The following is a 27,584-nucleotide window of genomic DNA, read 5'->3' as shown; positions in this document are numbered from 1 at the left end:
CCTGCCACGACGAGGAAACAAATTTTATCAGAAGACCAGTAGTGGAAGTAAATCCTCAACTCAGCTCGAGAAGCTTTAGGACCACGAGTTGGTAGGTAGCAAGACCTAAGCCTCTTGTCTTGTTATCTTTTGCTTCCTTATTTTCCTTCGGTTCGGAATCTTTCTATGTAATGACACAGGTAGCTCTGTCGAGGCTCTCCATACTCATTAGTAATGATGTTATCTCGAAGTACGGAGTTGGTTGGCATGCTAGTGATTCTACTACTACGCCGGACTTAAAGAGATGTCATTGTCCGAGTGTACCCTAGTTTCACGACCTCGGGCATGGGCATGGAGAGACAGTACTAGATCGACAGTGAGGGCCCCAATTGTATTTCCCGCGCGCTATTACATGCTGGCTCTAGGGTCGACACTCTGAAGCAGTTGCGTATTTCCCGCGCGGTATTTTCATGCGCGCGGGAGTGGACAAGGTGCTGAGTCGAGGACCCTGTGGCTGAAATTATCAATCCCGACATCTCACATAAGCGCGTGTTACAGCTTGATGCACGTCTGACATCGGGCAAAAGGATGGCAGCCGTAACGTCACAGATTAGGGAGACAACCAACATCTCAAACCTCACGGTGATTCACAATGCGAGTGCACATGGCACATCGTGGCTTACAGACTCGCAGTCGCCGTGCCCACTTGAGAGACCGAGAAGAGACAACTCATAGCGGTTTTCGAAATGCGAGACAGTAAGTCGAACAGCAAGTTGCGGTGAAATATGATAGCATTCAATATTGAACAATCTGGACGGCCAGATGACGCCGGACTGGAACCGTGAGGTCAGAGATCTATGTAGTGTCTGCAGGTAATGCGCATGTAATCTATGGAACCAGCCCTCTATATTGTCCGCACAAGGTCGGCAAGCTCTTTCGATAGGCCACGCAGGCGCCTGCGGAGATCTGTCTCTAGCTGACAAAAGAAAGCCGCCGAGAAGGGAAGAGCAGGATCATTAAAGACCCCACTCATCAGGGAGTCTGCACCTCGGGAGTCGTACTGCGGGGACCCGAGAAAGAGCCGCTCGGCACAGATATTTGCGCTCATGTCCAAGCCTGCCATATCTTTCAGCTGCTTGGCCAGGCCCCTGACAAACCGCTGCACTCTATACAGCTCGCTCAGGACGACCTGGGCGGCGTTCCGCTCGTCCGCTCGTCCTGTTTGAGCGTTTTCCCCGTGACTGCTCGCGCTGCCGCGCCCGAGGGATTCTTCCGTGGATTCCATGATCCCACTTGGTCCCCGCGCCGCACAAGACCAGGACGGCGTCTGCTGTCGTGCCGCGGCCTCATAGCGGGCCATCACCTTGAACGCCACCAAGGACATGGTCACCAGTAGGAAGCCGTCTTTGGAGCAGAAGCAGGGCAGTATGTTGCCCACCGCGTCGAGCGTGCGCTCGTTCGCGTCGAGGAGTGCTTGCGGCGAGATCTCGCCTGGCGTTTTGTCGGCCGTTCCGCCTTCTAGCGAACAAAGCTGGTTGAGAACCTCGAGCGCTCGGGCATGGCAGTTACACGGGTGACCCGAAAAAGCAGCTCCGACGTGTACTGAGTCCGTTGCTGACAGTAAGAAGTCATCGTTGATAGGAGCAGCAACAGGCGGTGGTTGTTGCTGAAGGGAAGCTTCAGGGGCGCATAGCGGGGCACCGCCAATGGTACTGCCAAAGTCGACTGGTTTGGTGAGGTCGAATGAGTAGTCTGTGATGGCGCTCAGCGCCGAGTCGTTTGTCAGAGAGCCCATCCCAGTGTCGATGCTGGTGAGATCTGAGATATCGAAGGAGAGGGGTGACGGCGTTGCTGAATATTCCTCTAGCATCAAATCCATATCCATATCCATGTCCATATCAGGTGTGCTGGCACTGGAAAAATGCCGACCCTCCAAACTGTGTTCGGGGCTCATCGGCTCGATATCTGCCAAGTTGGATCCATACTTGTCCAAGTAGACAATTGTTGAGCCAACGGCCGTGTTTGAGGTATCTTGAGGTGGTTTCTTCGTCGTCGTAGCCACCGAAATGGTAGATGATGCTTGTTGCACGTCCGAGTCGGTGGCGGATGCAGATTTCGGGACGGAGGTCGCGCGCTGATGGTGCCTTCGTCCGCCTCTTCTCGTCACGAAATATTCACATGGCTTTCCACGCTTCTTGCACCGCTCGCAAGTCGGCTTGTCCTTGCTACATTTCAACTTGGAGGACGCGCACGCGTGACAGCTGTCTCGCAGCTTGGGCGCCGGCGCGCCGGGGGCATTGGTAGGAACATTTGGACGAGGACTGCCCAAAAGATTCGTAGAAGCCATCTTTCTTTTTCGCACGGAACAATGAAGTTTTCAGATACGTGGTACTCCCAATTGGCAAGCACACTGCTTTCGCCGGCAGCAAGACACAGAGAAAAAGAAAAGTCCGGAGTGGTAACTTTACAGCTAGCATTAGCCTATCCCTGTTATCTTAAGGAGGCGCTACTGGGGGATTTCAAGGTCTTACAGAATACTAGAGCAGAAGCTGCCGTAATTTAGCCCATATTATCTTACATAAAAGAATGGAACTCATCATAGTAAGCCCTATCCCATGCTATCTCACAGGCGCTCCTATAGGATTTTACGGCCTTAAAAATCAGAGTGGCAACCGCCGCAACCGAGCCAATACTATCTCAAGGAAACACTCCTATAGGATTCTACGACCTTAACGAGCGGAGCCCAAGTCCGCCACAATAAGCCTCGGCTGATACTATCTCAAGGAGGCGCTTTCAAAAGTACCCAAATTCCAGAACACATATCAGAACAACAGCAGTGTCAGTGTGAGTGGATGTGGTGGTTGCGACTTTCGGGAGCCGAATTTAAGTGGTGACTAAATGGCGCGCCCTTTCAAGTAAGGCGCGTAGACCTCTGAGAGGGCGGTTCCTTGAGCGCCTTATCGGGCGGGTATTAGCTGCCTAGAAACTGCTTGTTGCTTATTGAGCAGTTTGCATACGGCTTATCAACGTGAGTGGCACATAGACAGCTCACAAAAACATGCTTACGCCGGGCCGGCATTTGCTAGTGTCGTCCCGGAATCTTGAGTATCCGATCACATGCTTTGTTACCAGGGTAGGAAATTGTGATTTGTTCGGGCCTATTCTATGGGAAGAATCACGGGCACAACCCGTGCCAGTGTCCTCCAGGGCTGGTTTACCTGGGCAGTCTGGAGCCACCATTAACACAAACACTCATCGTGCCATTTATGTGGGCGTACAACAGCACGATTCTCTTTGCATGCCATCACTGCGGGCTTGTTCCATGCTGTAACGTAAGAATTTGTGTATGCGCAAGTGTAGGTGACATTGGCGAGTTTTCCCGATATCCGAGTTTGCGTACCTGGGAACCCAGGACTATGGAAGAGAGAAGGAACCGACAGGCTACAGGGCTGTGTTGCGGGGTAGGGAATGCAAGTCTCCAAAATGGGCGCTCTCAGGAGTCACTGCATATACAAACACGTGGCCCTGCAACATCAGGGCGTGTTGCTGCGGACAAGGTAGATTCTCTACTCCTTGACTTTTCGAGGACGAGTGGCTGAAAGACCCTCTTGACGAGAGGTTGGTGGGGTGGAACACCCCTCCATACCCCACTTATTTGCCCGGATGTCAACACGCACACCCCTCCATACTAGTACTTGACAGGGTAGTGGGGAGGAATGTGGTGTCTGCGTGGCAGCGTGGATTGCAGCTGAAGTGGCGCAGCGGGGGAGCGGGAGCGGGAGAGCGTGTATTCAAGAAGCTGTATGGTGGGCTTACGGAAGGGCTAACAGCCACACAAATCTAATTCCTTGACTAACAGCCTTCTCTACAAATACTCCAAAGGAAGCCAAGAGAATTTCTTACCCACCCGGCGTGTTCCCCCGGGACCTAGGCATCCCTTGAGGCTGAAAACGGGGTCTCCGCGCACACTCTCGTAGTCGGCCACCCAGAGATGTGATATGTCCCAGAGCGAGGTGGAGATTCGGAAAGAGAGACGAAATCCTCTTCGGAAATACTGATTCTGGGTAGGCCCGATGACATCTGGACCAAGCCAGAGGCGCCGCAGGCGGCAGGACACAATTCCCTAAGTAGCCACTGTCAACCAGACACAGGGAACTTCCCAAAGAAGACTCGGAGTGTCGGCAACGATTGGTAGCACGGCAAACTCATCCACTCAGCCATGACCATCAACTTGAACCAGCTCACGGCGTGTGCCCACGAGGTTGTTGCACACGCCGAGACCCTCGTAGCCCTTAGCCGCAATGGCGAATCAGATACATTGCTTGGCGGCCAGGTCCCACCACCAGTTATTGCTGGCAAGTTTTCACAAGAGGAAGAAAATATCAGGCGATCGATGGCCATGAGCCTAGCCAAGCTGCAGGCCATGGTGATGAGCCCGGCGGATTTGTTGCAGAATATTGCGTGCCAGGTAGGTAGGGACTTGTGCGGCGAGTTTGACAAGGGTTGGGGCTCACTATCATGAACAGAACCAGGTGCTGGCATGTATACAATGGCTGTGCGAGTTCCAGGTCCTGGCCTACATCCCACTCAACAACAGTGCGTCCCTCGAGGACATTGCGGAGCTCGCGTCGGTCCCAAAATCCCACCTCGCGCGCATCGTGCCCATGACCGCCGCGGTGGGCTTTCTCCAGGAGCCACAGCTCGGCCAGGTGGCGCACACACCGCTCTCGAGCCAGTTCGTCATGAAGCCGTCGTACCACGACGCCGCCATGTTCCTGGCGGGCGTGGCGGCGCCCGCGGCCATCAACATGGTCAAGGCGATGCGGCTGTTTGGCCCGAACTCGTCCAGCCCGTCCCACAGCGCGTACAATGCGTGGCAGGGCACGAGCATGCCGTTCGCCGCCATGTGCGAGCAGCAGCCGCATTGGAGACGACAGTGGCCCGCCTTTCTGCAGCATGTCATTGCAGGACGGGAAGTCTCTGGCGTGGAGTTGCTGCAGTCGCTCGGCTGTTTCGACCGGCTTGACAGCTCATCGGCCGTGTCCGTGGTGGAGGTGAGTACCATGTCTGTGTGTGCATGAAAATCATGGTGTGGAGACTGACCATCTCTCATTATCAGATCGGAGCGGAGACGACAGACCGGGCTTCCGTCTTGGAGAAACAGTATCCCCAGGTCAGCTTCATCGTCCAGATGATTAGAGCCGGAGCCGCGGACAACTTCCATCTGAGCAATACTCGGGGGTCTGGATCCGCCTCCAATGATATGGAGCTGCAGACCAATGGCCGCATCACCGCCTACTACCGCGCGATTGGGACTCCACAGCTGGTCCGGGACGCATCTATCTACATTCTAGATCTTTCATCCATCGGGCTGGGCCGCTCCACGCAGCAGATTGTGTCGGAGCTTCTCGCACACAAGGATATCCTGCGTGCCAACGCCAACAGCTGCCTCGTCATTCTCAGCCATCTTGTGCCAGGTCGGGGTTCTATTCCACCCGAGGAGGAGATCATGGCCCGGCTGCGCGACCTGAGTCTGTTTCAGCTATCCAACCAGCATCTTCTGCACACGAGCGAGCTGAGCGAATTGGTCCACAGCATACATGATGCCACGGGGCGCTTGGCCGTGGTTAAGAAGACTTGCTCGCCAACGGGTGACGCAGCAGCCATTGAGGTCCGATACCAACCATTTCAATCTGGTTGATTTGATGTAGAATAGAATGACAAAGAAGACTTAGCGCAGAATTTGCTAGACCAACTTCCGACGTTTGATGCACTAGCTCCTCATCGTCGGTTCACATAAAATTGCGCAAGCTTTTCAAAGAACGAAGTACCGGTCCTGATCCGCGGTAGTATGATTCAAGCCTTCCGGGGGTCACTTGGCCTCTTGGCTCCGGCCCCTCCAGGTGGTAATCCGGGGTTGGATTTGCCCGACTGGATTCATCCTGCTGCAGCGGAAGGAAGCTTGAGCCGAGAAATTTGGATAGATCTCCTATCAGATCTACCCGCTTTCTCGGCTGATCTCCCGTTGGTCCCTGAACGGGACTAGCCACTTGGTGGAGATGGTTATAGGAGACTAGTCTGCTAATAGTTTTGGCGCTGACGCCGCTGAGTAAGGGTCCGACTTGTCACTTCAAGTTGTACGGATACCTGAGCCTGCCCTTGTATGATACGAGGGTGGACCCGGAGGCGGGCCGCGCAGTTCCCACATGGCAGGCTGCCACGGCGCCGAAGGAGCCATCGCCGCCGGGTCTTGCATCCTGCCGGGGCGGGGCAGCTGCCAATGTGCGAAACAGGGCCACTGCTGTCGAGTCCTTCATTTGACAAGCGTCCGTGGAAAAGGGGGACTAGTCGCCCGCCCCGATGCGCACAACGTACACGTTATTGGCTCGACGGTTGATGGGAATGGGGACGCCAACTTATGTTCTATGCCTGATTCGCTGTGATTTGCAGTCTTCCTGAAGGAATTGGTCAACTCAAGGATCCTCTTCCTCTTGCCTCAGGCGCTGAGCAACGCGCTGAGCTGGGCAGACGCCCTCTTCTGGGCCGGTGGGTGGCGGTGTAGACTTCAGACAGCTGTCGGAAAAGGAAACGCCATGACTGTGGTCACCCCAATGGACGTTGCCCCAGCTGCCCATCAGACACCTGCGTGGCGGAAAAAAGGGACAGACCGAAGGGGGGCCCACTGCATTGGCCGCAACACTTACTCTGGATTAAGCGTGATTATCCCTGTGAAAAGCGTCAAGTACGATTGGCCACTGCAAAATACCGCCTGCCTATCCCGATTAGGTGGGCAGGTAAGCAGGCTCCTGGATTGAGCATTTCCCGCCGAGTTTCATTGCCCGCCCAGGCTATGGAGCATGCGCGCGGGAATAGACTTCACCGCGCGCGGAAAAGTGCCTCTCTTTGTCATCTCCGACTCCGACGCCTTCAAACAGCCGGCGAAAGGCATCCTCATAGGCAACATTGATGAACTATGGTCATGGCCCTAAGTCCGATGCCGGTTCCGGACATGATGGGAATTCTCAGAGGGCCTTGGTCAGCGCGCCATCTATCCGTCCAAGATAAAAGTGAGCTTTAACCTCGTGGTTCGAATACATAATCAGAAGCAGGCAGCATACACTTGGTGGCTTAGATATCATTGACTCTTTCCGCGTCAAGACACACTCACACATACTCACATACTCACACACTCACACACTCACACACTCACTCTCACACTCTCAACCATCGAAGTCTCACATCGATCAGTCAAAATCATTATACCATGGCATTCCTCCCACCCACCCCTCCCAAGAGCCTGCTTGGCAGACACCGCCTGTTGGCACCGTCGGCTTCCATCCGCGTGAGCCCGCTCTGTCTGGGAGGCATGAGTGAGTAGAGACCTTCCACGCCACAGATCCTGCCACGATTGCGTGCTGTCACAGGCTAAGCATCTAACTCTGTCATTAGGCATCGGCGATGCTTGGGGCATGATCATGGGCGATCTGACCAAAGACAAGGCATTCGAACTCTTGGATGCCTTCTACGACCTGGGCGGCAACTTCATTGACACCGCCAACAACTACCACAGCGGCCAGAGTGAGCAGTGGATCGGCGAGTGGATGCAGAAGACCCCCGGTCGTCGATCGGAGATGGTCATCGCCACCAAGTACACCATGAGCAACAAGGGCGGCCACCCGGTTCAGCAGAGCAACTTCGGCGGCACCGGTTCCAAGAGTCTGCACCTGTCCATCCGCAGCAGCTTGGAGGCTCTGCAGACCGACTACGTCGACATTGTAAGAACCCAGCCATGATGTGGAATACCCGATCCTGTTTGCCCTATGCAGTGTAACGCGCAGCATTTGTCGGTCGGCTGACATGAGCTCCCCCCTAGCTGTACGTCCACGCGTGGGACTACGCCACCGAGATCCCGGAGCTCATGCACTCCCTCAACGCGCTCGTCAACCAGGGCAAGGTCCTGTACCTGGGCATCAGCGACGCGCCGGCCTGGATGGTCACCAAGGCCAACATGTACGCGCGCCAGAACGGCCTCCGCCCCTTCTCCGTCTACCAGGGCCGCTACTCGGCGCAGGAGCGTGACCTGGAGCGCGAGGTCATCCCCATGTGCAGGGAGGAGGGCATGGCCCTGATGCCGTTTGGTGTCCTCGGCGGCGGCCTCTTCAAGTCGCCCGACGCCATCGCGGAGGAGGGCGGCCGCAACGTGCCCCCGCCGCTGCGGGTTGGTCGCGAGGAGGCCATCTCAAAGGTGCTTGACGCCGTCGCGAAGCGCCACAGCGTGCCCGTCACGAGTGTTGCCCTGGCCTACGCGCTGCAAAAGGTAAGTCCCGCACTCGTGTCTGCTACCCTGCTATGCAGCCCCCACTGACACACCGTTCTTGCCAGTCTCCCAATGTGTTCCCCATCCTGGGTGGCCGCAAGGTGGAGCACCTCAAGGCCAACGTGGAGGCACTGAGCTTGGAGTTGACCCCCGAGGATGTGCAGGAGATAGAGAAGGGCTACGCGTTCGACATTGGCTTCCCGCACAACTTCATGAGCTTGACGGGCAACATGATCACTGGTCCGCATGATGTCAACATTCTGCCCTCGATGGGCCACTTTGATTATGTTGCGCCCTCAAAGGCCATCAAGGCTCACAAGGGCGAGCTGACTGCTCCCTGGCAGGCATAAGGGTTAATATAGCGTATAGAACCAAGATTAAAACTAAAAATACCAAGACGTGTTTCAATTAAAATTAATTCGAGGCTCTCATTTGCGCTGTACTCTTTTCTCGCACTACTCACAGAGTTCTACTGAGGTCCTGTCATATACTATGTCATATGTCAACGGAGCGGAATAAATCGGTCCTGTGCATGGCATGGCGGAAGATGAGTTACGAAAATCGATTAACATGTGTTGGAACAAAAAGCATTGCTAGTATGCAGATTAGAATGTTTCTATATATTCTGACAACATGTCTCACAAGTGAGGCACCATATTCCCTAAGATGGCTAGCAGTCACCAACTCAAGATGGTAGACAAAGGAAAGATGTGGTAGCAATCGAGAATTCCTCGGAGAAAGTATGATAGCTACAACTTGTTGGAATACGAGTATCGATCGGGTGGATGGTGTGGAAATTCGTTCTAGATAGCTTGTGAGATACAAATTCCTGGAGTATTTCTCGCGTTTGATTGTGTCAACTTTCATTAAATATTGGGCTGTTCACTAGGTTGTATTTACAAATCTACTGTTATCGACATTTTATATCTATCTCACGCCGAGTCTTTGAGCGCTTACTATTGTATGAATGGGTCGCCTACGGTTTCAAAAGAGCACGTATACGGCTTGATACCGGAAGCACTCACGAGGTTAATGTACAGGAGCTCCACTCGTTTGCTGGAAACATCCCCGTATCGTAGGGTTCTCCAGGCAAACCTTTCTGAAGCAGTACCGACTCGGGTTCCAATACTGCGCAATACTCAGCAAATCGGCAGGGAGAAGTCAGCACTAATGTTTTGGCAAGGTTAAGAGGCGCACTACGACCGTAGGTGCTACCTATCGGACACCGATGTGTCGAACATTGCTTCGGTGACAGAATTTCATCCGATCTCCGACTCATTGGCCCACTGTATTCCTATTCAAATAGACTAAATGCGTAATTTATTAGAAATTTGGACAGCTTAAGTGAGCCATCATCTGAATCACATTCAAAATATTGAGCAATCTCAACTAGCCTGCTCACTCTCCCTCTTTAGAAGAAATGGCGACATACGCTGTTCTTGGCGCGACGGGCAACACCGGCAGGTCTCTCATCGAGCTCATCCTTCAACAGCCCAACGGCAAGGTCCACGCCTACTGCCGCAACAAGAACAAGCTCTCAAATCAACTGCCAATCGTGGTGGACAACAAGCGCGTCTCGGTCTTCGAGGGCAGCATACACGATGAAGACCTCTTTGCCAACTGTATGCGCGGCTGCAAGGCCGCCTTCCTGGTCGTCACAACCAACGACAACGTCCCCGGCTGCCAGATGTCGCAGGAATCGGTGTCGACCATCATCCGCGCGCTGAAGAAGCTGCGGGGGGAAGGGCAGCCCCAGGGCGCCGGCGCCGCGCGCCCGCCCAAGATCCTGCTGCTGTCATCCGCCACCATCGACGAGAAGCTCAACCGCGATATGCCGGGCTGGTTCAAGCCCATCATGAAGGCGGCGGCGTCGCACGTGTACGACGACCTCAAGGCCGCGGAGCGCATGCTGCGGGCCGAGGAGGAGTGGCTGACGACCATCTTCATCAAGCCCGGCGGGCTGTCGCTCGACGTGCAGCGCGGCCACAAGCTGAGCCTCGACAGGCAGGAGTCCTTCATCTCGTACCTCGACCTGGCGGCCGCTATGATCGAGGCTGCTGACCAGCCTGACGGGGAGTACGACATGCAGAATGTTAGCGTGGTCAATACGAATGGGGGTGCCAAGTTTCCTCCGGGAACGCCAATGTGTATTGCTGTGGGCTTGTTGAGGCATTTCTTCCCCTGGCTTCATAACTACTTGCCGTCGACGGGACCAGCTTAGTTGGAACTTGTTGAATTGGGGTGTTTGATATTGTTTTCATAGAGCTAGAGTGCAGAGAATTTACTAGCGCTCGGTTACTCCATGTTATGGTTCGAATCAGTGTCCCGCAGGATTGAGTTTGATTGCGGGTTGTAACTTATATAGTATCCTAAAAAATTGTGGTAACGTTATTGCCCTAGGTGGGTGGTTTCGTTTCTAATCACCATACATATTACTCGCCCACATCTCTCGGCAGGAAAGCCAAAGGTGGAATTTTTATTGGGAATCCAATGTCATTTTATGGTAATAGATATCAATTCCTCTCCATCTGGAACTCGATCTACTCGTGCTTAAACACCTCGTCGTAGTTGTACTCGGACCACCTGATATCTGGACACAAGCCAGCGAATTTCCACACGCCGTCCACCTTCTGATACAATGTCGTGGCTCCCCCGTGCGCATGGCCCTTCACAGCAACCTCTTTCAACTCGGCATCCGCGTACCGCTGGTGCGCCACGCGCACCTGGTGGCGGCCGGTGATGCGGTCCTCCGATGTCTTCTCCCAGCGGGACACGCCGATGAAATGCTGTGTCTTCAGCAGCGGGTTGCCCAGGAAATGCGGGTTCGAAGACAGCGGGATAAAGTCTTCTGCTGGCATCTCCTCCCAGATTTTGCCCATGACGTGGCGATAGTCTACCCAGAGCTTGGGCGCGAGATTCGCCCGCAGGCGATCCCAGTCCTGCCGTTGATATATTAGCTGCCGCCTCACTCCGAATGAAAGACTCTCATGCATACCTTGGTGTCGAAGCTCTCGGCCCATTCAAAGAGCGCAGCTTGACATGCGATCACGTCTTCGGGTGCTGGCTGCGACGACGACATTATGCTTAGCAAAGGTTAGGGGCTCGATCGGTGAGGCTATCGTGGTATGCGCTGCTTGGAACCAAGCAGGAATTATTGGATGCCTCAATTGCGACAATAAAAGTCGGCTCGGGTGTAACACGCAGATCTTTGCCAAACCAATTGGTTCGTTAATTATTTGAGGATTGTGTTGTTCCCCGATCTGTAGCCTGCCCAGGTGCCTAGGCGAATCCTTCCCGATCAAAGACGTCGGGCTCACTGTGTACGCTCCACCTCGGACACCGACGCTGAGAATGCGTAGTAAGCTCGTATGTAGCATGCAAACCTACAGCAAATCCTGCCTACTCAGTCAAAATGCAGTTAGTGACTGCACGCGGGCCGATGCGGACAGATACGGACAGATGAGAAATTCGAAAGTCCGGAATTCGTCCGGAAAATCGTCTCGGGGCTGATCATGGACCATGAATTCGGATTGAGTTCCCCAGCTCGCTTCGAAGAAGTTCAAAGATGTAAATATAATCACCATATAATATGCAGCACAAAACGGCCCAAGTAATTTCGATCTTGTGAGATCAAACACCATATCCACCATTTCACTTCATCCTTATCCTACACCAAGAATTTGCAATGGGTTCTACGGCCGCTGCTCACATTCCCTTCCGCCTCGATGGCAAGGTCGCCCTCGTGACCGGCTCCGGCCGCGGCATCGGCGCAGCCATAGCAACAGAGCTCGGCCGCGCCGGCGCAAAAGTCATTGTCAACTACGCCAAGTCTGAGGCCCCGGCACTAAAGGTTGTTGAGGAGATCAAGAAGCTGGGAACCGAGGCAGTGGCTCTCCAGGCGGATGTGAGCCAGGTGTCTCAGACCGTCAAGCTCTTCGAAGAGGCCGTCAAGGTCTGGGGTCACTTGGACATCGTCTGCTCCAACGCCGGTGTGGTGTCATTTGGCCACCTCGAGGAGGTCACCGAGGTGAGCGGGGGGTTTCTTCAGGGGTATATCGACGGCATTCGGAAATTTTGCTAACACCTGAGCAGGAAGAGTTTGATCGAGTCTTCACCATTAACACCCGTGGTCAGTTCTTTGTAGCTCGAGAGGCCTACAAGAACCTGAGCGAGGGCGGTCGCATCATCCTCATGAGCTCGAATACGGCGCGTGCATTCGCCGTTCCGCGACACTCGGTCTACTCGGGTTCCAAGGGGGCTATCGAGTCTTTCGTCAGGGTCCTGGCCATCGACTGTGGCAAGAAGAAGATCACAGTCAACGCCGTTGCCCCCGGAGGCACCGTGACTGATATGTTCCATGATGTCGCTCAGCACTACATCCCCGGTGGAGAGAAATACACACCAGCACAGCTCCAGGAAGTAAGTGATCAGGTCTGAAATGTGCAAGTCACTACTGCATAATTGCTAATATAAAATTTAGATGGCCGCCCATGCATCACCCCTTCATCGGAACGGTTATCCTCTCGATGTGGCCCATACCGCTGTATTTTTGGCCAGCAAGGAGGGCGAATGGGTTAATGGCAAGGTGATTGGTGTTGATGGTGGATCTTAAATTGCAAAATCAATTGTAGCTTCGGAACAGTTAAACCTATTTCTTCCAAGACTATCCCGGTTGATTAGTTAGAGACTATGCATAAATAGAATGTTTTCACTCAAGTTATCTACCAAGAAGAACTTGCCGCCGTTTGTATAACTCATCCGATGATCTTCACAAAAAAGGCTTGAATCAAGTACGAAGTGGGTTGTGCAGCTAAATATGATCAGTGTCGTAAACAACAAGAAGCCTCCGTCATGACCCGTGATTATTTCAAGTTTATTGTCGGGTAATGGATGCAGGAAGACGTTTGGCTCAATTATACTTAATCATGGTCAGCAAGCGCAGGCCTGTGCCCATTTGGTTGCATTGATCAATGTAAACAGCACCGGACTCAAATTTTTGGGTCCCCGAGCCGGTGCAAGGCCAATCATTATGCACTTCCGTATTCTCAACACAGCCCATGATCACTTTGTGGAATTTGTGTATTGAATGGAGACCGATTGGTGACCTTTACGCGTGGAGCCCGGGATAGAGAAATGAGGCTACCAAAAGGGTAAGGAAGCAAAGCAGGCTGGAGGCATACAACGACAGGGCGTGATCAGTGCCACGAAATAATCGGTAAATGGAATTCTATATTGATCATTTCTACCTAAAGAAATCCAAAGCAGAAAAATTAAAAGAACAATTGGTGAATGATTGTCTCAAGAGAGCAATGCCAGCGGTTGCTGTCACAATCTAATTCAGCAGCCCAAACCACTTCTTCTCCCCGCCGCGCATCTCGAAGCCCACCTGACCATCCTCCGCCAACTTCCGCAAAACCTCTTCCATAAAGGGCTCCAAGGCCATTATCCTCACCTCCTCATTCACTGCTTCGCCGTGCATCATGAGGACGAGCTGCTTGACAGTGATGGTGGCGCGCTTGCCTCTCGCGCCATCACCCTTCCGTAGGGAACGGAGCGTCTCCAACACTTGCCTCTCCCGTCTCGTCTTGCCGGCGAGTTCCCCCTTGATTTTGAGGGGCAGATTGGGCACCACGGCCCCATGTGCAGGATACCCCGATTTGCACTCCTGCGTCAGCATGCTGCGCCACGTCGTCATGAGCAGCCCGAGGTTCTCCACCGCGCTGGTGCCGTGGCCGAGGATGTTGTCGCCAGTGAACATTGCGTTCTCTTCCTCGAGGATGAAGCACATGTGATCATGTGAGTGCCCGGGGCTGTGGAAGGCACGGATGGTAGCACCCTCGACCTTGAATATTTGGCCATCGAGGATGGGGAGCTGGTCGTTGGCAGGGCTGTTCTTGTAGATAGCATCCGACAGGTAAGGATATAGGCGTAGAAGATCCGGCACTCCGCCTGTATGATCGCCGTGCCAGTGGGTGAGGAGGACGTGGGATAGCGTGATACCGAGCTCCTCCAGTGTGCCAGCGATAAGCTCGGCCCACTCGGGAATTCCTTGTGCCGTGTCGATGAGCAGCCTTGAGGGACCGGTGCCGATGATGTATGTGTTGGTACCTTGGAGGGTGAACTGCCCAAAGAATTAATCAGTCGCTGTCTTGGTCAAAACAGTAAAGTCTAAGGCCTCCTGGTCGATTGCTTCTCACCTTTCCGGGATTCTGTCCAAGAATCCGGATCACTCGGGGGCTGATTTGCTCGACATTTCGCAGACGAGGCAGGGTTTTTGCCTGGGTTGCGAGGTAATCGTCAAAGGCGCAAACATTGAAGGCCTTGTTGATCTGCTGGTAGCCGCCAACACCAACCATTTTTGCGGAAGATACGCAAGAAAAGCAACTAGAAGCAACCAAAGGTTTTCTGGTAGTCAGTAGAGTGGGAAATCACTGATCTGTATCCACAGCTGGGGGCTCGGCGAATGCATTTTCAGGCGCAAGCTTGAACCAAAAGTATGAGTCCGAATCAGCAGGTTCGGACTTGTCAAGCTTACAAACGCACAACGGAAGAGTATGCATTGTGGAATTCAGTTAGTAAGGGTCTGGATTCCAACGTATCCTTGAGAACTCCGAACCTCTCGCTAATCCCTGAGATGCGGCTTCCACCCGCCCACCCTAGTCGCTCCTCTTTAGCCCGCACGATCCTACCGCTGACATCGGAATCCGGGTTTACAGGTTGCGTAGCGGCCAGGCAATCGACACACAGCCATTTTCTCTGAAAAGATGAATATGGAGCGGAAAGTGCATCCGGGTTACCGATAGTTCAGGCCGAGAATATTGTCGGCGAAAATGTGCACCACCGCGAGGATGAGTAAGACGGGGTTCTCAGCGAAGGCCTGCCGAACAGGATGAAGCCGATTGTTTCCACATGTGCACAACCCCAAGATAATTAATTGATTTGAACATCCTCATGGACGACAATAATATTTGAAGGCACGCTCCTCACTCCTCATCCAGATCTCCGTGTCATCAAGTCAGTCATCTTCAAAGCAGTTCTCAGTGTGAGAAATGCCAGCCGAGAGGTCAATCACCCCCACGACTACGGAGTCGGTGGACGAGTACTCCAAGATGAAGCTGCTTTACTTTAGCAACGAGTTTCCTCACGATGACTTGGCTTCATTAACTCGCCACTTGCACCAGTTCAGCAAGCAGCGCCGGTATCCTGTACTTGCTCGATTTCTCTTCGAGGCGACCGAAGCAATTCGAGCAGAAGTACGACTCCTTCCAACATCCCTCCGCTCCGTTGTACCGCCATTCAGTGTCATACTCGACTTTGTGGACCATGCCGACCTCCGCAAAGGACCCCTTGCGGCATCCATAGATGGTGTGCTTCTTATTGCGGTCCAGCTGGGCACACTAATCAAGTACGACAGCTTTTAACACAGCGTCCTCCCCCAATTATCTTCTTCGCATTTGGCTGACTTAAACTGCAGGCACTACGAGGACCACCCAGAGAAATTTGACTTCAACGCTGCCAATACGGCTCTCGCAGGTCTGGGCCTTGGGTTGCTCGCCACACCGGCCGTGTCGTTGTCTACCAGCGTTTCGGACCTCGCCGTCCCTGGCGCTGAAGTTGTTCGTCTCGCTTTCCGCCTCGGGGTCTTGGTGAATCGCAAATCACAGAACCTTGAGCCTCAAGACCCAGCATCCCCTCCCGATTCCTGGGCCTCGGTCGTCGCCGACGTGGCGGTCGACGATGTGCAGAGTGAGCTTGACAGCTTTCACGACAAGAATGTTAGTTGTAATCTGGTAGAAGTCGCCGCCTTGAACCCGTCTGACACATCTTGCACAGAAAACCCCTGGCACCAGCAAAGTCTTCATCAGCGCCTACAACCGCAGCTCTGTGACCGTCAGCGGGCCCCCATCCAGACTCAGGTGCCTTTTCCGTGTCTCAGAGTTCTTCCGTGGCCGTAAGATCATCAACCTGCCCGTCTACGGAGGGCTGTGCCATGCGGAACACATCTACACACAAGATGACGTGCACGAGATTGTTGGCGACTCTCCTGCCCTCCAGGAGCTGGACGCCAGAGCTATAGCCTCCCCAATCACTATGCGCGCTCTGGCCCCCTCAACAGGCCAACCCTTCTCCGCCACCAGTGCGCGCCAGTTGTTCGAGCAGATTTTGACCGAGATCCTGACCGGCAAGATCCTCTGGGACACGGCTGTGGAGGCCCTCGTGCAGCAGGTCAACGAGAACCTTTCTTCGGAATTTGATGTCCTCGTATTTCGCAACTCTCTCCCCATCCATGATCTCATGACGAGATTTGCCACTGACAGGCCCAACCTGCATGTCGCGGTGCAAGAGCTCATTCCTTCCCTTACCGCAACCGTCGATCCCTCCAACGGCGTCCCTGGAGGCACAAGCAAGGCCAAGATTGCCATCGTTGGCATGTCCTGCAGAATGCCCGGGGGAGCCACCGATACCGAGAAGTTTTGGGAGCTTCTCGAGAACGGCTTGGACGTCCACCGCAAGATCCCTGCGGACCGCTTCGACGTTGATTCGCATTACGATCCAGCCGGGAAAGCGATAAACGCCAGCCACACTCCCTATGGGTGTTTTATCGATGAGCCCGGCTTGTTCGACGCACCGTTTTTTAACATGTCGCCCCGGGAAGCAGAGCAAGTAGACCCCATGCAGCGGCTTGCGCTTCTGACTGCTGCTGAAGCCTTGGAGAGGGCGGGTTACGTGGCTGGAAGAACCCCATCTTCCAACCTCCACCGCATCGGGACATTCTACGGCCAGGCGAGCGACGATTACCGTGAGGTCAATACGGCACAGGAAATTAGTACCTATTTTATTCCCGGTGGTTGTCGTGCCTTCGGACCAGGACGTATTAACTACTTCTTTAAGTTTTCTGGTCCTAGCTACAGTATTGATACTGCCTGTTCATCTAGCCTGGCAACCATTCAAACAGCCTGCACCTCGCTGTGGAACGGGGATACAGATATGGCTGTGGCTGGCGGCATGAATATTCTCACTAACTCGGACGCCTTCGCCGGCCTCAGCCATGGCCACTTTCTTACTAAAACGCCGAATGCGTGTAAGACGTGGGACGCTGAAGCTGATGGCTACTGCCGTGCTGACGGGATCGGATCTATTGTCATGAAGCGTCTGGAAGATGCTATCGCCGACAACGACAACATCCTGGGCGTGGTTCTTGGGGCCGCGACGAACCACTCAGCAGATGCAGTGTCTATCACACACCCTCACGCCGGCGCGCAAGCCATACTTACCAAGCAGGTCGCACGCTCAGCCGGGATCGACCCTCTTGATGTGAGCTACGTCGAGATGCACGGAACGGGGACCCAGGCGGGCGATAAGGAGGAGATGAAGTCTGTCACTGCCGCCTTCGCCCCGGCAGGGCCGAAGTGGCGCACCTCCCGGCAGCCTCTCTATGTCGGCGCAGTCAAGTCCAACGTGGGCCATGGCGAAGCCGTGGCTGGCGTCACGGCAATGATCAAGGTGCTGCTGATGTTCCAGAAAGGAATGATCCCACCGCACGTGGGCATAAAGAGCACTCTCAACCCTGCCCTGCCCCAGGACTTGGTGAAGCGCAATGTTCGCATCCCCTTGACAAAGCAGGCGTGGCCATCAGAGAAAGACCGCAAGCGTATCGCGGTTGTGAACAACTTTAGCGCAGCCGGTGGCAACACGTCGATCATGCTGGAGGAGCCGCCGGTGGCCAAGGCCATTGCTGCGTCTGAGAGAGACCCCAGGCCGGTGCATGCTGTGGCAGTGTCGGCCAAGAGCAAGGCCTCGCTCGAGGGCAACATCCGGCGCCTCGCTGACTACCTCGACACCCACCCTGACATCTCCCTGGCGGATCTGGCATATACGACGACAGCCCGACGAAGCCACTACAACCAGCGCATCACGGTCACTGGCTCAGACACCACGCAGATCCGCAGGAAGCTGACCGAGCTCCTCGGCTCGACCGACTCGCACAAGCCCATCCCCACCTCCCAGCCTCTGGTAGCCTTTGCCTTTACCGGCCAGGGGGCATCGCACAAGTCTATGAACATGCAGCTCTTCCACCATGAGCCCACCTTCCGCAAGGAGATCCTCCACCTCGACTTCCTGGCCCGGGCCCACGGCTTCCCGTCTTTCGTGCCAGTGATCGATGGCAGCTATCCCAAGGACCATGCGCATTCTGCCGTCAGCACCCAAATCGCCCTCGTCGCAGTCGAGATCGCACTGGCCAAGTACTGGGCCTCTCTCGGTGTCGAGCCCAATGTCGTGGTCGGCCATAGCCTCGGGGAGTACGCTGCCTTCTACGTGGCGGGTGTTCTCTCGGCAAGCGATGCCATCTATCTTGCCGGACAGAGGGCCAAGCTGCTAGAGGCACAGGTCAAGCCGGGCACACACAGGATGATGGCTGTGAGGGCACCGCTGGCCGAGATCAAGAAGATCGCCAACGGGATGCCCTTCGAGGTCGCCTGCATCAACGGGCCCAAGGAGACGGTGCTGAGCGGGCCCTCGCAAGACCTGGAGGCAGTGCAAACGCGGCTGCAGGAGGCCGGGCACAAGGGCATCATGCTGGACGTCCCCTACGCCTTCCACTCGTCCCAGACGGACCCCATCCTCGGCGAGTTCGAGGGCCTGGCCGAGTCCAGCGTCATCTTCCAGGCGCCCAAGCTCCCCGTCATCTCGCCCCTGCTGGGCAAGGTCGTGTTCGACGAGAAGACGCTCAACGCGCAGTACATGCGGCGCGCCACGCGCGAGTGCGTCGACTACGTCAGCGCCCTCGAGAAGGCCGCCGGCCTCTCCGTCATCGACAACGGCACGCTCTGGGTCGAGATCGGCCCGCACCCCGTGTGCGTCAACTTCATCAAGGCGTCGCTGCCCGCCGTGGGCGCCGCCGTGCCCTCGCTCCGCCGCGACGAGGACAACTGGGCGACCATGGCACAGGCGCTGGCCTCGCTGCACAGTGCCGGTGCGTCGATCGACTGGCAGGAGTTCCACCGCCCGTTCGAGGCTGGTCTGCGCCTGTTGGACCTGCCGACCTATGCCTGGAACTACAAGAACTACTGGATCATGTACAAGGGCGACTGGGCGTTGACCAAGGGAAACACGTACTATGATGCGCAGAAGAAGGCCGCCGCTGCCAGGGAGGCTCAGCTTGCTCTTCCTCCCGCGCCCATTTCGGACTTGAAGACCTCGTCTGTGCAGGGGATCGTCGAGGAAAGCTTTGATGGCCGCGCTGGCAAGGTTGTCATGCAGTCCGATCTCATGGAGAAGGACCTCCTGGCCGCAGCCTATGGCCATAAGATGAACGGATGCGGTGTCGTGACATCGGTAAGCCCCCCTCCCCCATCGATTCCGCATAACTCTACTCTGCTTTCCGGCCGTACTAGTAGCTGACCACAATATCATTCAAAGTCGATCCACGCAGACATTGCATACACGCTGGGATCGTATCTATACGAGAAGCTCGTCCCGGGTGCCAAATGCAGCCCGGCATCAATCAACATGTCGGATTTGCAGGTCACCAAGGGACTGGTAGCACAGAAGAACACCAAGATCTCGCAGGTATTCCAAGTCACCATCTCCACCGAGGACATTAGCACCGGCAAAGCAACCCTCACCTGGGAGAACATAAGCCGCTCTACAGGCGTGTCCAAGGATGAGGAGCCCTTCGCCACTGCCCAAGTCCACTTTGGCGACTCCAAGGCGTGGCTCGAGTCCTGGGTCCCATACGCCCACCTCGTGCTCGGGCGCATCCAGGCGCTCGAGGCCGCCGCGGCCGCCCACCACGCGACGACCAACCGCTTCTCGCACACCATGGCCTACCGCCTGTTCGCCAGGAACCTGGTCGACTACGCGCCCAAGTACCGCGGGATGCAGTCCGTCGTCGTGGACGGCCTCGAGGCGTTCGCGGACGTCAGGCTCACCACCGAGGCCGCGGGCAGCTGGACGGTGCCGCCGTACTTTATCGACTCGGTGGCGCACCTGGCCGGGTTCGTGATGAACGTCTCGGACGCCGTGGACACGGAGGCCAAGTACAGCGTCACGCCCGGGTGGCAGTCGATGCGCTTTGCCAAGTCGCTCGTCGCGGGGGCGTCGTACCGCTCCTACGTCAAGATGATCCCCACGGCCCAGGACCCGACCGTCTACCTGGGGGATGTGTACGTGCTGCAGGACGACGCCGTCGTTGGTCTCGTGGCGGGCATACAGTTCCGCCAGTACCCGCGCATCCTGCTCAACCGTTTCTTCTCGGCTCCCGACGAGGCCGCGGCGGCCGCCCCGGCGGCACCTGTGAAGAAACAGGCTGTGGTTGTCCGAGAGGTTGCCGTGGCGCCAGCGAGCAAGGCCACAGCTGTCATCACAACCACGCTTCCCGTGCTGCCAGAGAAGCAAGATGTTCAGCCTGCGGTTGTCATCTCCACCCCGGCGCCTGCCCCGGCAGCGCCGGCACCAGCTGTGACCGTCCAAGTAGCTGACACCGACAGCGTCGCGGCCAAGGCTGTCTCTCTGATTGCCAGAGAGGCAGGCCTCGACACGGCCGACTTTGACGACGGCGCCAGTTTCGCTGAGCTTGGTATTGATAGTCTGATGAGCCTGGTGATTTCGGAGAAGTTCCGCGAAGAGCTCGGCATTGCTGTGTCGGGCAGCCTGTTCCTCGAATACCCGACGATTGGGGATCTCAGGAGCTGGCTGTTGGAGTACTACAGTTAGGCGTGTTTTTTTCTTCTTATTCTTCTGAGGATTGTTGTAGACTTGTTTGATTTTGATGTATAAGAATTCATAGATTGGAAGGAAGCATTTTGAAATAAGTTGCTAGGGTCGTATAGTGTACCGTGGTGTGTGTGTGTGTGTTCTTAACGTCTTGTGACTATCTGCCCAGGTGTCCAGTTACTTACCGAATACTCACGTATCCTTCACAAGTATTTAGCAGGCTGCCCATACAGAATCTGACAGGAAGGTTCGATACCTCCGATTCGCTTGATAAAAATAGTACTGGTTCGCTCCTTAAAAAGTGGATATATCCGCCTTTCCACCCAGGATTCTCGTGCCGTTTATCCAAGGCAGCTAAAGTTAGGTATTACATCGCGACGAGAGAGCGGCTCGTCAAAAGGGGTGTTTTGGAGGATATCGGAGGACCTTCAGCTTCAAACTCCTAGTCCTAACATCTTCAAGGCGGTGGTCTCGTCGTTATTTAATTGTGTGTTGGAAAGTTTATAGTGATGAAGAGAGAGGAGGTCTTTAGAAGGAAAACGATGTTGTTGAGACCTGTTAGGGTGCCGGGCCGAAGCCCTATTAAAGCTAAACAGCTCTTAACATGGCACGCCAAGGGGAAATATTATAATCCGGCCTTAGAAGAGCAAGCCCTGGCGAGGGTGTATCGGATTGAGCAGATGAAGCCTGTCGTGACAGTTCGCTTCTTTGTCAAGGAGTGGATCGAGGAGGTTGGTAGTCTTCACACCTTTGCCTGGTTACCTCTGTTCTTCAAAACTTTATCCCAGTACTATGTCCGCGATGTGCAACAGGCAAAAAAGGAACTGGTGGATATGCTTCTGTCAGTGAACTCTTCGGGAACACATGGTATATTGATGGTATGTTGGTCTTTGAAATCTCCCAACGTCATTGGAAGACTGACCACCAGAAGAGGAGATCCGAAGGATTTTGTGAGATCGGGGAAAATGGCGTGTGTCGGTGGTAATTGGTACGTTTGATGGAGTAGTGCCATGGGAACCGAATTATCATTGCCAATCTATCCAATCAGGCTTTACACTAGCCTCGTACTACTAGTAGTCTATGAAATGTGTGATCGCTATGTATAGAATAAAAATCAATGCCATTCTGTGCATCTCCGACAGGACTGTATCGTTGCCCTTCATACACTCGCGCCCAGAGCAGCGGAGAGCGGCATCGCAGAGCTACCACCCACCCGTTGCCCTTCCACCAGTCAGTCCCCTAAACGCTCGGGATAAGCTTCCTCTCGGTGAGTTTGACATTCAGCGGGTCTTTGATCCAGACGACGCAGGTGCGAGCGTTTTTCATCCAGTCCTCGTGCCCAGGCTGAAGCTCAACGTCAAAGCGGTATAGCAGTCGTGAGATGATGACCCTGAGCTCAGATAGAGCTAGGTTCTTGCCCACGCAGTCTCGGGTGCCGAAGCTGAAAGGGTCTTTATACGCGTTATCCCGGTCAGCGAATGTTTGGACAGGCTGTGGGGGTGGATTTGGAGAAGGACGGTTAGCACTTACGCAAGACTTTCTTGTTGTCGTTGGCAAAGACGGATTCGTAAAGCTCATGGCTTTCAGGCAACCATCTCTCAGGGCGGAAGTTGTCTGGGTCGTGGAAGTTGTCCGGGTTGTGATATGTCGCCCACTGGAAGACAGTGACAGCAGTCTGCACATCACACGGTACTGTCAGTAAAGCTGCGTGGAGCTGTGTTGCCCAGGGGTGAAGGAACCAAGTGTGTGAATGCAACGACAGGGCATCAAGACTCGGGACTAGAAGCTTGCGTGGCTACTCACCCCCTTGGGAATATGCTCGCCCTCGAGCTCCGCGCCAGGGCTGATTCTCGGAGGGACCTGCGCCGCAGGTGGGTACATCCTGAGGATCTCGTCAATCGTGGCCATCAGGTATGGCAGGCGGGCTGTGGTCTTCATATCGATCTCGCTTTCGCTGGCGAATGCACCCCGAATCTCGGCAACCAGTCTGTCATAGTGGTGGCGGAACTGAGGCTGTGAAAGGTGCCACGTCAGTCCTGACATGGCGGTTGCCGTGGTCTCGCTTCCTGCCGTGATAATCGTGGGCATGTTGAGGGCCAGGTCTTGGTCCGCGAAACCCGGCTGCCCGTCGCGGTTCTTTCGGAGCATGTAGGTCATAAAGTCCCTACGGCCGCCGGGGCTCTCACCCTGAGCCTTTCTCGCCAGGGCCTTCTCGCTCGCGAACTGCCTCCCCTCTGCGTCCCTCTTCAAGGACTCTGCTGAGCTGCCAAGGTTCCTCAAGATCGGGCCGAGCCAGGGAAACTGCTTGGTGACACGGTAGAAGCCTCCGGCCGGGACACTCTCGAAGACGTTGGCAACCCAGGGGTGGTAATCACCCTTTTCGATACATCCAAAACTCTCCGCGAACACGAGATCGCCGATGATGTCGAAGGACAGAAAGTTGAACCATGGGATTATGTTGAAGATCTCGCCGGACTGGGCTTTCTGGCTCAGCTTGGAGGTCCATAGATCAAGGTACTTCATTACGATAGGCTCTTGCTCGTACATGCTCTCAGTGCTGAAAGCGTGGTTGAGCTGGCGCCGCAATCGCTTGTGGTGCTCATGGGTCCCACCGACTACGTACGTGTTAGTGACTTTTTACAGGCCCTGGATTGACATCGGGAGAATTTCAAGCCCCAGAGGTGGAGAAGATGCAAAAAGGATAAGGCCCGTGCTTACTTAGGCTCTTCTCGTCGCCTGGGTGGTAGAACCCTACTTGTTTGGGCCATTCGGTCTTGCCAGGTCGGTGTTGGAATATTTGTGGCCAGGCAATAGAGCCGTCCGCTGACAGATGGTTTGGTCCTACGCGAACAATTGGGCCGTATTTTTCATGCAGGTGTCTTGATTCGACCGTCAATTTGCCGCCTATGTTGGTCCCCCATTGGAAAGGTATGTTGGATGCTGCGTAGATCTTCGGGCCTGGGTATTTGGCCAAGGGGTGAAAGTATAGGCGGTAGATGACAGTGCCAACACGCCAAAGGATGAAGACCTATAGAGTCGAGCTTCTGGTAAGCCACTATGCAGATGTGGTATTTTCGCGGGTTTTTTGTGCGAGGTTCAGTTGACTCACTATGCCTGCCGCGACGCCCAACTCATAAGCCCCGATTGATGTGCTGCCATCGCCAGGCAGATCGATTTGTAGTGAAGGCGGCATGATGTCTGAGGTTGTGTATGCGCACGGTGCTGCAGAACTTCACGATTTGCTGTGTGCGGAAAAGAAAGATGAGGATGTAGGATAACGGATGAGAATGTAGGATAATGGATGAATGGCAAAGGTGTGGGAAGCAGAACTGCCATATATTATTTCAAGTCCAAAGACTTCATAGCATATTGACGTATTTGCTCCTAGAAACATGTGCATGTCAACACAGTTCAGCGGTGTCTTCATCGGCCCCGAGCCGGGAAGCAGGCGGGTCCTTCGATTTTGTCTCCCTTTCTGCTGTGGTTCGAATGCCAATGCTAATGCCAATGCCACTCACAGCCACCCCACCTCTGAACGCCATGCCTGCACGTCATGACCGTGCGGTGCAAGTAACCGCTATCGTTCGGATCAAAATTTCGATTCGGCCTTTGAGATGGGCGCCGACACGAGGCTGGACGTGCATACCCCCCGGGGGCCGTTGTGACGGCGGCTCACATGTGCAGGGTTGCGCTGACAAGCAGCACGCTGGAGTACATACCTGCACTGACGATGTTCTTTGTTTTGGACGATGAATACGACTCTCCCCTCTCTTGACAGAGCACACTGCCTCTACACTGCATGTGAATATGATGGTGAAAAGCCAGAGAATGTAGGTGCTCGTGACGAATCACATCCTGGTCAGCCCGGTTACTAGCTTCAGTCGGCTGGAGACCCCTACAGGTCCACAGCACCAAATTCACAAGCAAAACATGCTCGCATATTCTTTCCTCCTCTCCTGGCAGAACACTGGATCTGCCTGCGCCGATTGTGTGGCGAGTGCCGGCGCAAGAAAGCCACCCGACTACCCGAGATATGTGCCAGATCTAGACCATGCATCCCTATCCAGGATGGAACAATACAATCTCAAACAGAAAGCGGGGGCAATGATCAGGTCATGTACTGCATAGGAGTCCAATCGATCGTGGTGGTTCAAGAAAGGCTTGCAATTGCGTGGAACGGCCCGCACGGCACCGACTCGGAGCCGGGCTGTTTTGAGTAGGGCTGGTGAATCGCCGACAGTGTCGGCATTTGGGACCAGGGACCCACCACCCGCTCCACCAGCGCTTGTTTTTGCCTCCGTAATGAATTCAACGGTGCCGGAACCCCTTTGCCACACACACTACGTAGGGGATGACATGCAGGGCTTGTGCGTTCGTCATCACTTTAATCCCACCACAAACTCCGCCACCAACTCCAGCATGGGTTTGATGCAAAGACACAGCCGTGCATGGAAAGGCAAAATGCTAGCTTGCATAATTGGGCTCACAAAGACTGGCCGAATGTGACAGCTCTTCAGAATGGTTTGACGGCATGTTATCGTGATGTCACCTGATGTGAGATGAGATGGCTAAACGAGTTGCAAATTCTCCACTGATGTCTTGATACCCGTGAGCCTTCCCCAGATCCAGAATTGTTGTCTGCCAATCCTTGGCAAACTAAAACCATCTCGTTGGGCAGTATCATCCTTGCCATCTCTCGTAGCTCCCCCGGCCCGGTCATGTCCCCGGGGTAGAGACAATATTGGCCCGGCCAGCTTGAAGTGTCGAGATCCACACGGGCGGAGCACAAGAATGATTCATCATGACCTAGAACAGCCGGCTCGGAACCTTTGGAAACGCCAGACCCCCGCAGAAAAATGCCGAACTTTCGCAGCCCGCACTCGTTTTTGCATTGCTGAGGGCGTTGATGAGCCAATATTGTCCTTTTTGGAGGCCATTGTCTCTTATGAATAACACGTACACTCAATTTCACGGATTATGCTTCTGCTTATCTGACGAATCACTTCTAAAAGATGCCGGTCTTTCTCCACATTTCCGTAGCAGAGAGCTTTGCTCAGGACCTGAGGGTCTGTCGAGCTCCGGTAAATGAGCCGACAGAGCATATCCTTCAGGATATTCATATTAGCGTTAGCCATCAAAAGAATTTCAAACGAGTGTCTTCTTCATCAAAATCGTACCTAAAATTCCGTAAAGTGCTTCCACAGATAGGGATAGGCTAACTATCCTCTCCCCTGAGTGAGGAGTCACAGAGGATGCCCGTATTCCGTAATACATGTCTACCAGGTCCAACGCTTTTCGATCCTTCGCAGTTTACTGTTAGAACAGAACCTTGCTTTATGCAGCCTGCTTTGCGCCCACGAGGACGCATCGCCAGGTCAAGATATCTACGGTGTCGTGGCGAACGCTTCGCCCCCTGCGCGCCTTTCTGATTTAGCCGATTTCATCATTCTGATCTCAAGTTTCATAAGATTGTTGCCCAGTTGAAAATGGGAATAGACCTACTTCTAATCACACTCGATTGCTTTGATCGTCACCATTCGGATATTCCGGTGGCGGACAGGATCCAAATTCACTCGTTTCCGTCAAGCGACGGATGCTCTCGCAGAAGAAGCGCGGTTGCCCGGCTTCCCAAGTTGTTACATTGGTGGAAGAAGCGGAACATGCAGTGTCACCAGCACCTGACTCGACTTGCCTCCCATCGCCGCTGTTTTATGCCGCTAGCCCGTTCTTCGTCTCAAGCTGCGTCTCGGCAAGTCTGGCATGGGCAGCAGTGTCGCGGGAAAGGTGCATCATGCTGTGCTGCAGCCTGCAGGCCCCGCTCGCCCAGACATTGTTTCCAGAAAGAAACACCGATTTCGTATCTGCCAGTCAAACTTTTCCGGCTGGTAGGGGACCATGTACTTTATCTCAAGTGATAACGGTCGGCAACGTCGGCTTTACAAGATGATGATTCCAAATACTACACGTGTACCTAGGTATTGCTGATATTCCGTGGGCGCCAAAGAAGATTCGAAAGGTTTCTATTGGTATGGAATATGCCACGGCGACGATGCTTCCGAATCAGGGTACAGACAAACACCGGATGATGGAATCCGAATTGTGCTCGTAGCTTTGGAATGCACCTTGGTTGGCACCGCGCGTCCATCTGATTCCAGGATGGTGAGCCATGAATACCTAGGTACCCGAAGCACACCAAAGCATCATCTTGTGGTCGCACATGGTACACTGTTATTACACTCATGAATTTGCAACAGCGTCATCGCAAGCGGCCGCCCGGGCGGTATGTGAACTATTGGGAGCTTCGAGATTCGAGGCAAGGTATCAGCAAGTAAATCAATCCAATACTGACTGACGCCTTTCACGTTTCTCCCGATCCTCCCTCTCATGGTAGTGGCACGACTCCATTCCCGATCCATTTCCGCACCCGTGCCAAACGTGTCCCGGTCTCACGGCCATGACTCCGCTGCCCGTGGGTGTATATGGTGGTGTATTTGGTCAGGGCTCAAGGAGGCTCGCTTTCCTTCATTGAATGTATGGATCAACCAATAAGACCTCTGATCAACCTTCAGAC

General features: G+C 54.4%; 9 protein-coding genes across 9 annotated transcripts; 5 read left to right on the top strand and 4 right to left on the bottom strand.

The window, feature by feature from the left end:
• Positions 1 to 674: 674 nt before the first annotated feature.
• Positions 675 to 2,423, bottom strand: KVR01_012708 (uncharacterized protein). The gene has a single exon (XM_044791449.1). The coding sequence runs from the start codon at positions 2,324 to 2,326 to the stop codon at positions 884 to 886; it is 1,443 nt and encodes a 480-aa protein (XP_044638179.1). The 5' UTR covers positions 2,327 to 2,423; the 3' UTR covers positions 675 to 883.
• Positions 2,424 to 3,761: 1,338 nt separating this feature from the next.
• Positions 3,762 to 5,802, top strand: KVR01_012791 (uncharacterized protein). The gene is made up of 3 exons (XM_044782446.1): positions 3,762 to 4,447; positions 4,506 to 5,033; positions 5,099 to 5,802. The coding sequence occupies exons 1-3, from the start codon at positions 4,199 to 4,201 to the stop codon at positions 5,678 to 5,680; spliced, it is 1,359 nt and encodes a 452-aa protein (XP_044638262.1). The 5' UTR covers positions 3,762 to 4,198; the 3' UTR covers positions 5,681 to 5,802.
• A 1,071-nt stretch (positions 5,803 to 6,873) lies between these two features.
• On the top strand, positions 6,874 to 8,710 carry KVR01_012826 (uncharacterized protein). The gene is made up of 4 exons (XM_044785587.1): positions 6,874 to 7,349; positions 7,429 to 7,754; positions 7,853 to 8,296; positions 8,362 to 8,710. Exons 1-4 carry the CDS (start codon positions 7,244 to 7,246, stop codon positions 8,644 to 8,646), a joined length of 1,161 nt encoding a protein of 386 aa, XP_044638297.1. The 5' UTR covers positions 6,874 to 7,243; the 3' UTR covers positions 8,647 to 8,710.
• A 951-nt stretch (positions 8,711 to 9,661) lies between these two features.
• Positions 9,662 to 10,527, top strand: KVR01_012806 (uncharacterized protein). Its single transcript, XM_044786528.1, has one exon. The coding sequence runs from the start codon at positions 9,717 to 9,719 to the stop codon at positions 10,515 to 10,517; it is 801 nt and encodes a 266-aa protein (XP_044638277.1). The 5' UTR covers positions 9,662 to 9,716; the 3' UTR covers positions 10,518 to 10,527.
• A 309-nt stretch (positions 10,528 to 10,836) lies between these two features.
• Positions 10,837 to 11,482, bottom strand: KVR01_012736 (uncharacterized protein; the record flags this gene model as incomplete). Its single annotated transcript, XM_044786108.1, has 2 exons — positions 11,292 to 11,482; positions 10,837 to 11,235 (listed from the first exon to the last, which is right to left on the bottom strand). The coding sequence occupies exons 1-2, from the start codon at positions 11,373 to 11,375 to the stop codon at positions 10,837 to 10,839; spliced, it is 483 nt and encodes a 160-aa protein (XP_044638207.1). The 5' UTR covers positions 11,376 to 11,482.
• Positions 11,483 to 11,820: 338 nt separating this feature from the next.
• Positions 11,821 to 13,008, top strand: KVR01_012695 (uncharacterized protein). Its single transcript, XM_044781550.1, has 3 exons — positions 11,821 to 12,323; positions 12,389 to 12,715; positions 12,777 to 13,008. The coding sequence occupies exons 1-3, from the start codon at positions 11,982 to 11,984 to the stop codon at positions 12,906 to 12,908; spliced, it is 801 nt and encodes a 266-aa protein (XP_044638166.1). The 5' UTR covers positions 11,821 to 11,981; the 3' UTR covers positions 12,909 to 13,008.
• A 620-nt stretch (positions 13,009 to 13,628) lies between these two features.
• KVR01_012727 (uncharacterized protein) lies at positions 13,629 to 14,652 on the bottom strand (the record flags this gene model as incomplete). The annotated part of the gene is made up of 2 exons (XM_044790135.1): positions 13,629 to 14,417; positions 14,494 to 14,652. 2 exons carry the CDS (start codon positions 14,650 to 14,652, stop codon positions 13,629 to 13,631), a joined length of 948 nt encoding a protein of 315 aa, XP_044638198.1.
• A 657-nt stretch (positions 14,653 to 15,309) lies between these two features.
• Positions 15,310 to 21,013, top strand: KVR01_012716 (uncharacterized protein; the record flags this gene model as incomplete). Its single annotated transcript, XM_044793547.1, has 4 exons — positions 15,310 to 15,701; positions 15,771 to 16,071; positions 16,130 to 19,633; positions 19,718 to 21,013. Exons 1-4 carry the CDS (start codon positions 15,346 to 15,348, stop codon positions 21,011 to 21,013), a joined length of 5,457 nt encoding a protein of 1,818 aa, XP_044638187.1. The 5' UTR covers positions 15,310 to 15,345.
• Positions 21,014 to 22,252: 1,239 nt separating this feature from the next.
• On the bottom strand, positions 22,253 to 24,206 carry KVR01_012794 (uncharacterized protein; the record flags this gene model as incomplete). The annotated part of the gene is made up of 5 exons (XM_044787164.1): positions 22,253 to 22,464; positions 22,544 to 22,688; positions 22,817 to 23,628; positions 23,732 to 24,041; positions 24,123 to 24,206. The coding sequence occupies 5 exons, from the start codon at positions 24,204 to 24,206 to the stop codon at positions 22,253 to 22,255; spliced, it is 1,563 nt and encodes a 520-aa protein (XP_044638265.1).
• Positions 24,207 to 27,584: the final 3,378 nt, after the last annotated feature.

Source organism: Diaporthe batatas (genome assembly GCF_019321695.1).
Source record: "Diaporthe batatas strain CRI 302-4 chromosome Unknown Contig00021, whole genome shotgun sequence".
Lineage (NCBI taxonomy): Eukaryota > Fungi > Ascomycota > Sordariomycetes > Diaporthales > Diaporthaceae > Diaporthe > Diaporthe batatas.
The sequence above is the reverse complement of the archived record's forward strand: the minus strand, read 5'-3'. Positions and strand labels throughout refer to the sequence as shown.

What these genes read in the sequence shown, in the direction of transcription:
- KVR01_012708 (XM_044791449.1), bottom strand. Translation starts at nt 2,326, where the DNA reads ATGGCTTCTACGAATCTTTTGGGCAGTCCTCGTCCAAATGTTCCTACC.
- KVR01_012791 (XM_044782446.1), top strand. Translation starts at nt 4,199, where the DNA reads ATGACCATCAACTTGAACCAGCTCACGGCGTGTGCCCACGAGGTTGTT. An exon ending in TGCAGAATATTGCGTGCCAG is followed by an intron (nt 4,448 to 4,505) that starts GTAGGTAGGGAC and finishes TATCATGAACAG; the next exon opens with AACCAGGTGCTGGCATGTAT. An exon ending in CGGCCGTGTCCGTGGTGGAG is followed by an intron (nt 5,034 to 5,098) that starts GTGAGTACCATG and finishes TCTCATTATCAG; the next exon opens with ATCGGAGCGGAGACGACAGA.
- KVR01_012826 (XM_044785587.1), top strand. Translation starts at nt 7,244, where the DNA reads ATGGCATTCCTCCCACCCACCCCTCCCAAGAGCCTGCTTGGCAGACAC. An exon ending in GCTCTGTCTGGGAGGCATGA is followed by an intron (nt 7,350 to 7,428) that starts GTGAGTAGAGAC and finishes CTCTGTCATTAG; the next exon opens with GCATCGGCGATGCTTGGGGC. An exon ending in AGACCGACTACGTCGACATT is followed by an intron (nt 7,755 to 7,852) that starts GTAAGAACCCAG and finishes GCTCCCCCCTAG; the next exon opens with CTGTACGTCCACGCGTGGGA.
- KVR01_012806 (XM_044786528.1), top strand. Translation starts at nt 9,717, where the DNA reads ATGGCGACATACGCTGTTCTTGGCGCGACGGGCAACACCGGCAGGTCT.
- KVR01_012695 (XM_044781550.1), top strand. Translation starts at nt 11,982, where the DNA reads ATGGGTTCTACGGCCGCTGCTCACATTCCCTTCCGCCTCGATGGCAAG. An exon ending in ACCTCGAGGAGGTCACCGAG is followed by an intron (nt 12,324 to 12,388) that starts GTGAGCGGGGGG and finishes ACACCTGAGCAG; the next exon opens with GAAGAGTTTGATCGAGTCTT. An exon ending in CACCAGCACAGCTCCAGGAA is followed by an intron (nt 12,716 to 12,776) that starts GTAAGTGATCAG and finishes TATAAAATTTAG; the next exon opens with ATGGCCGCCCATGCATCACC.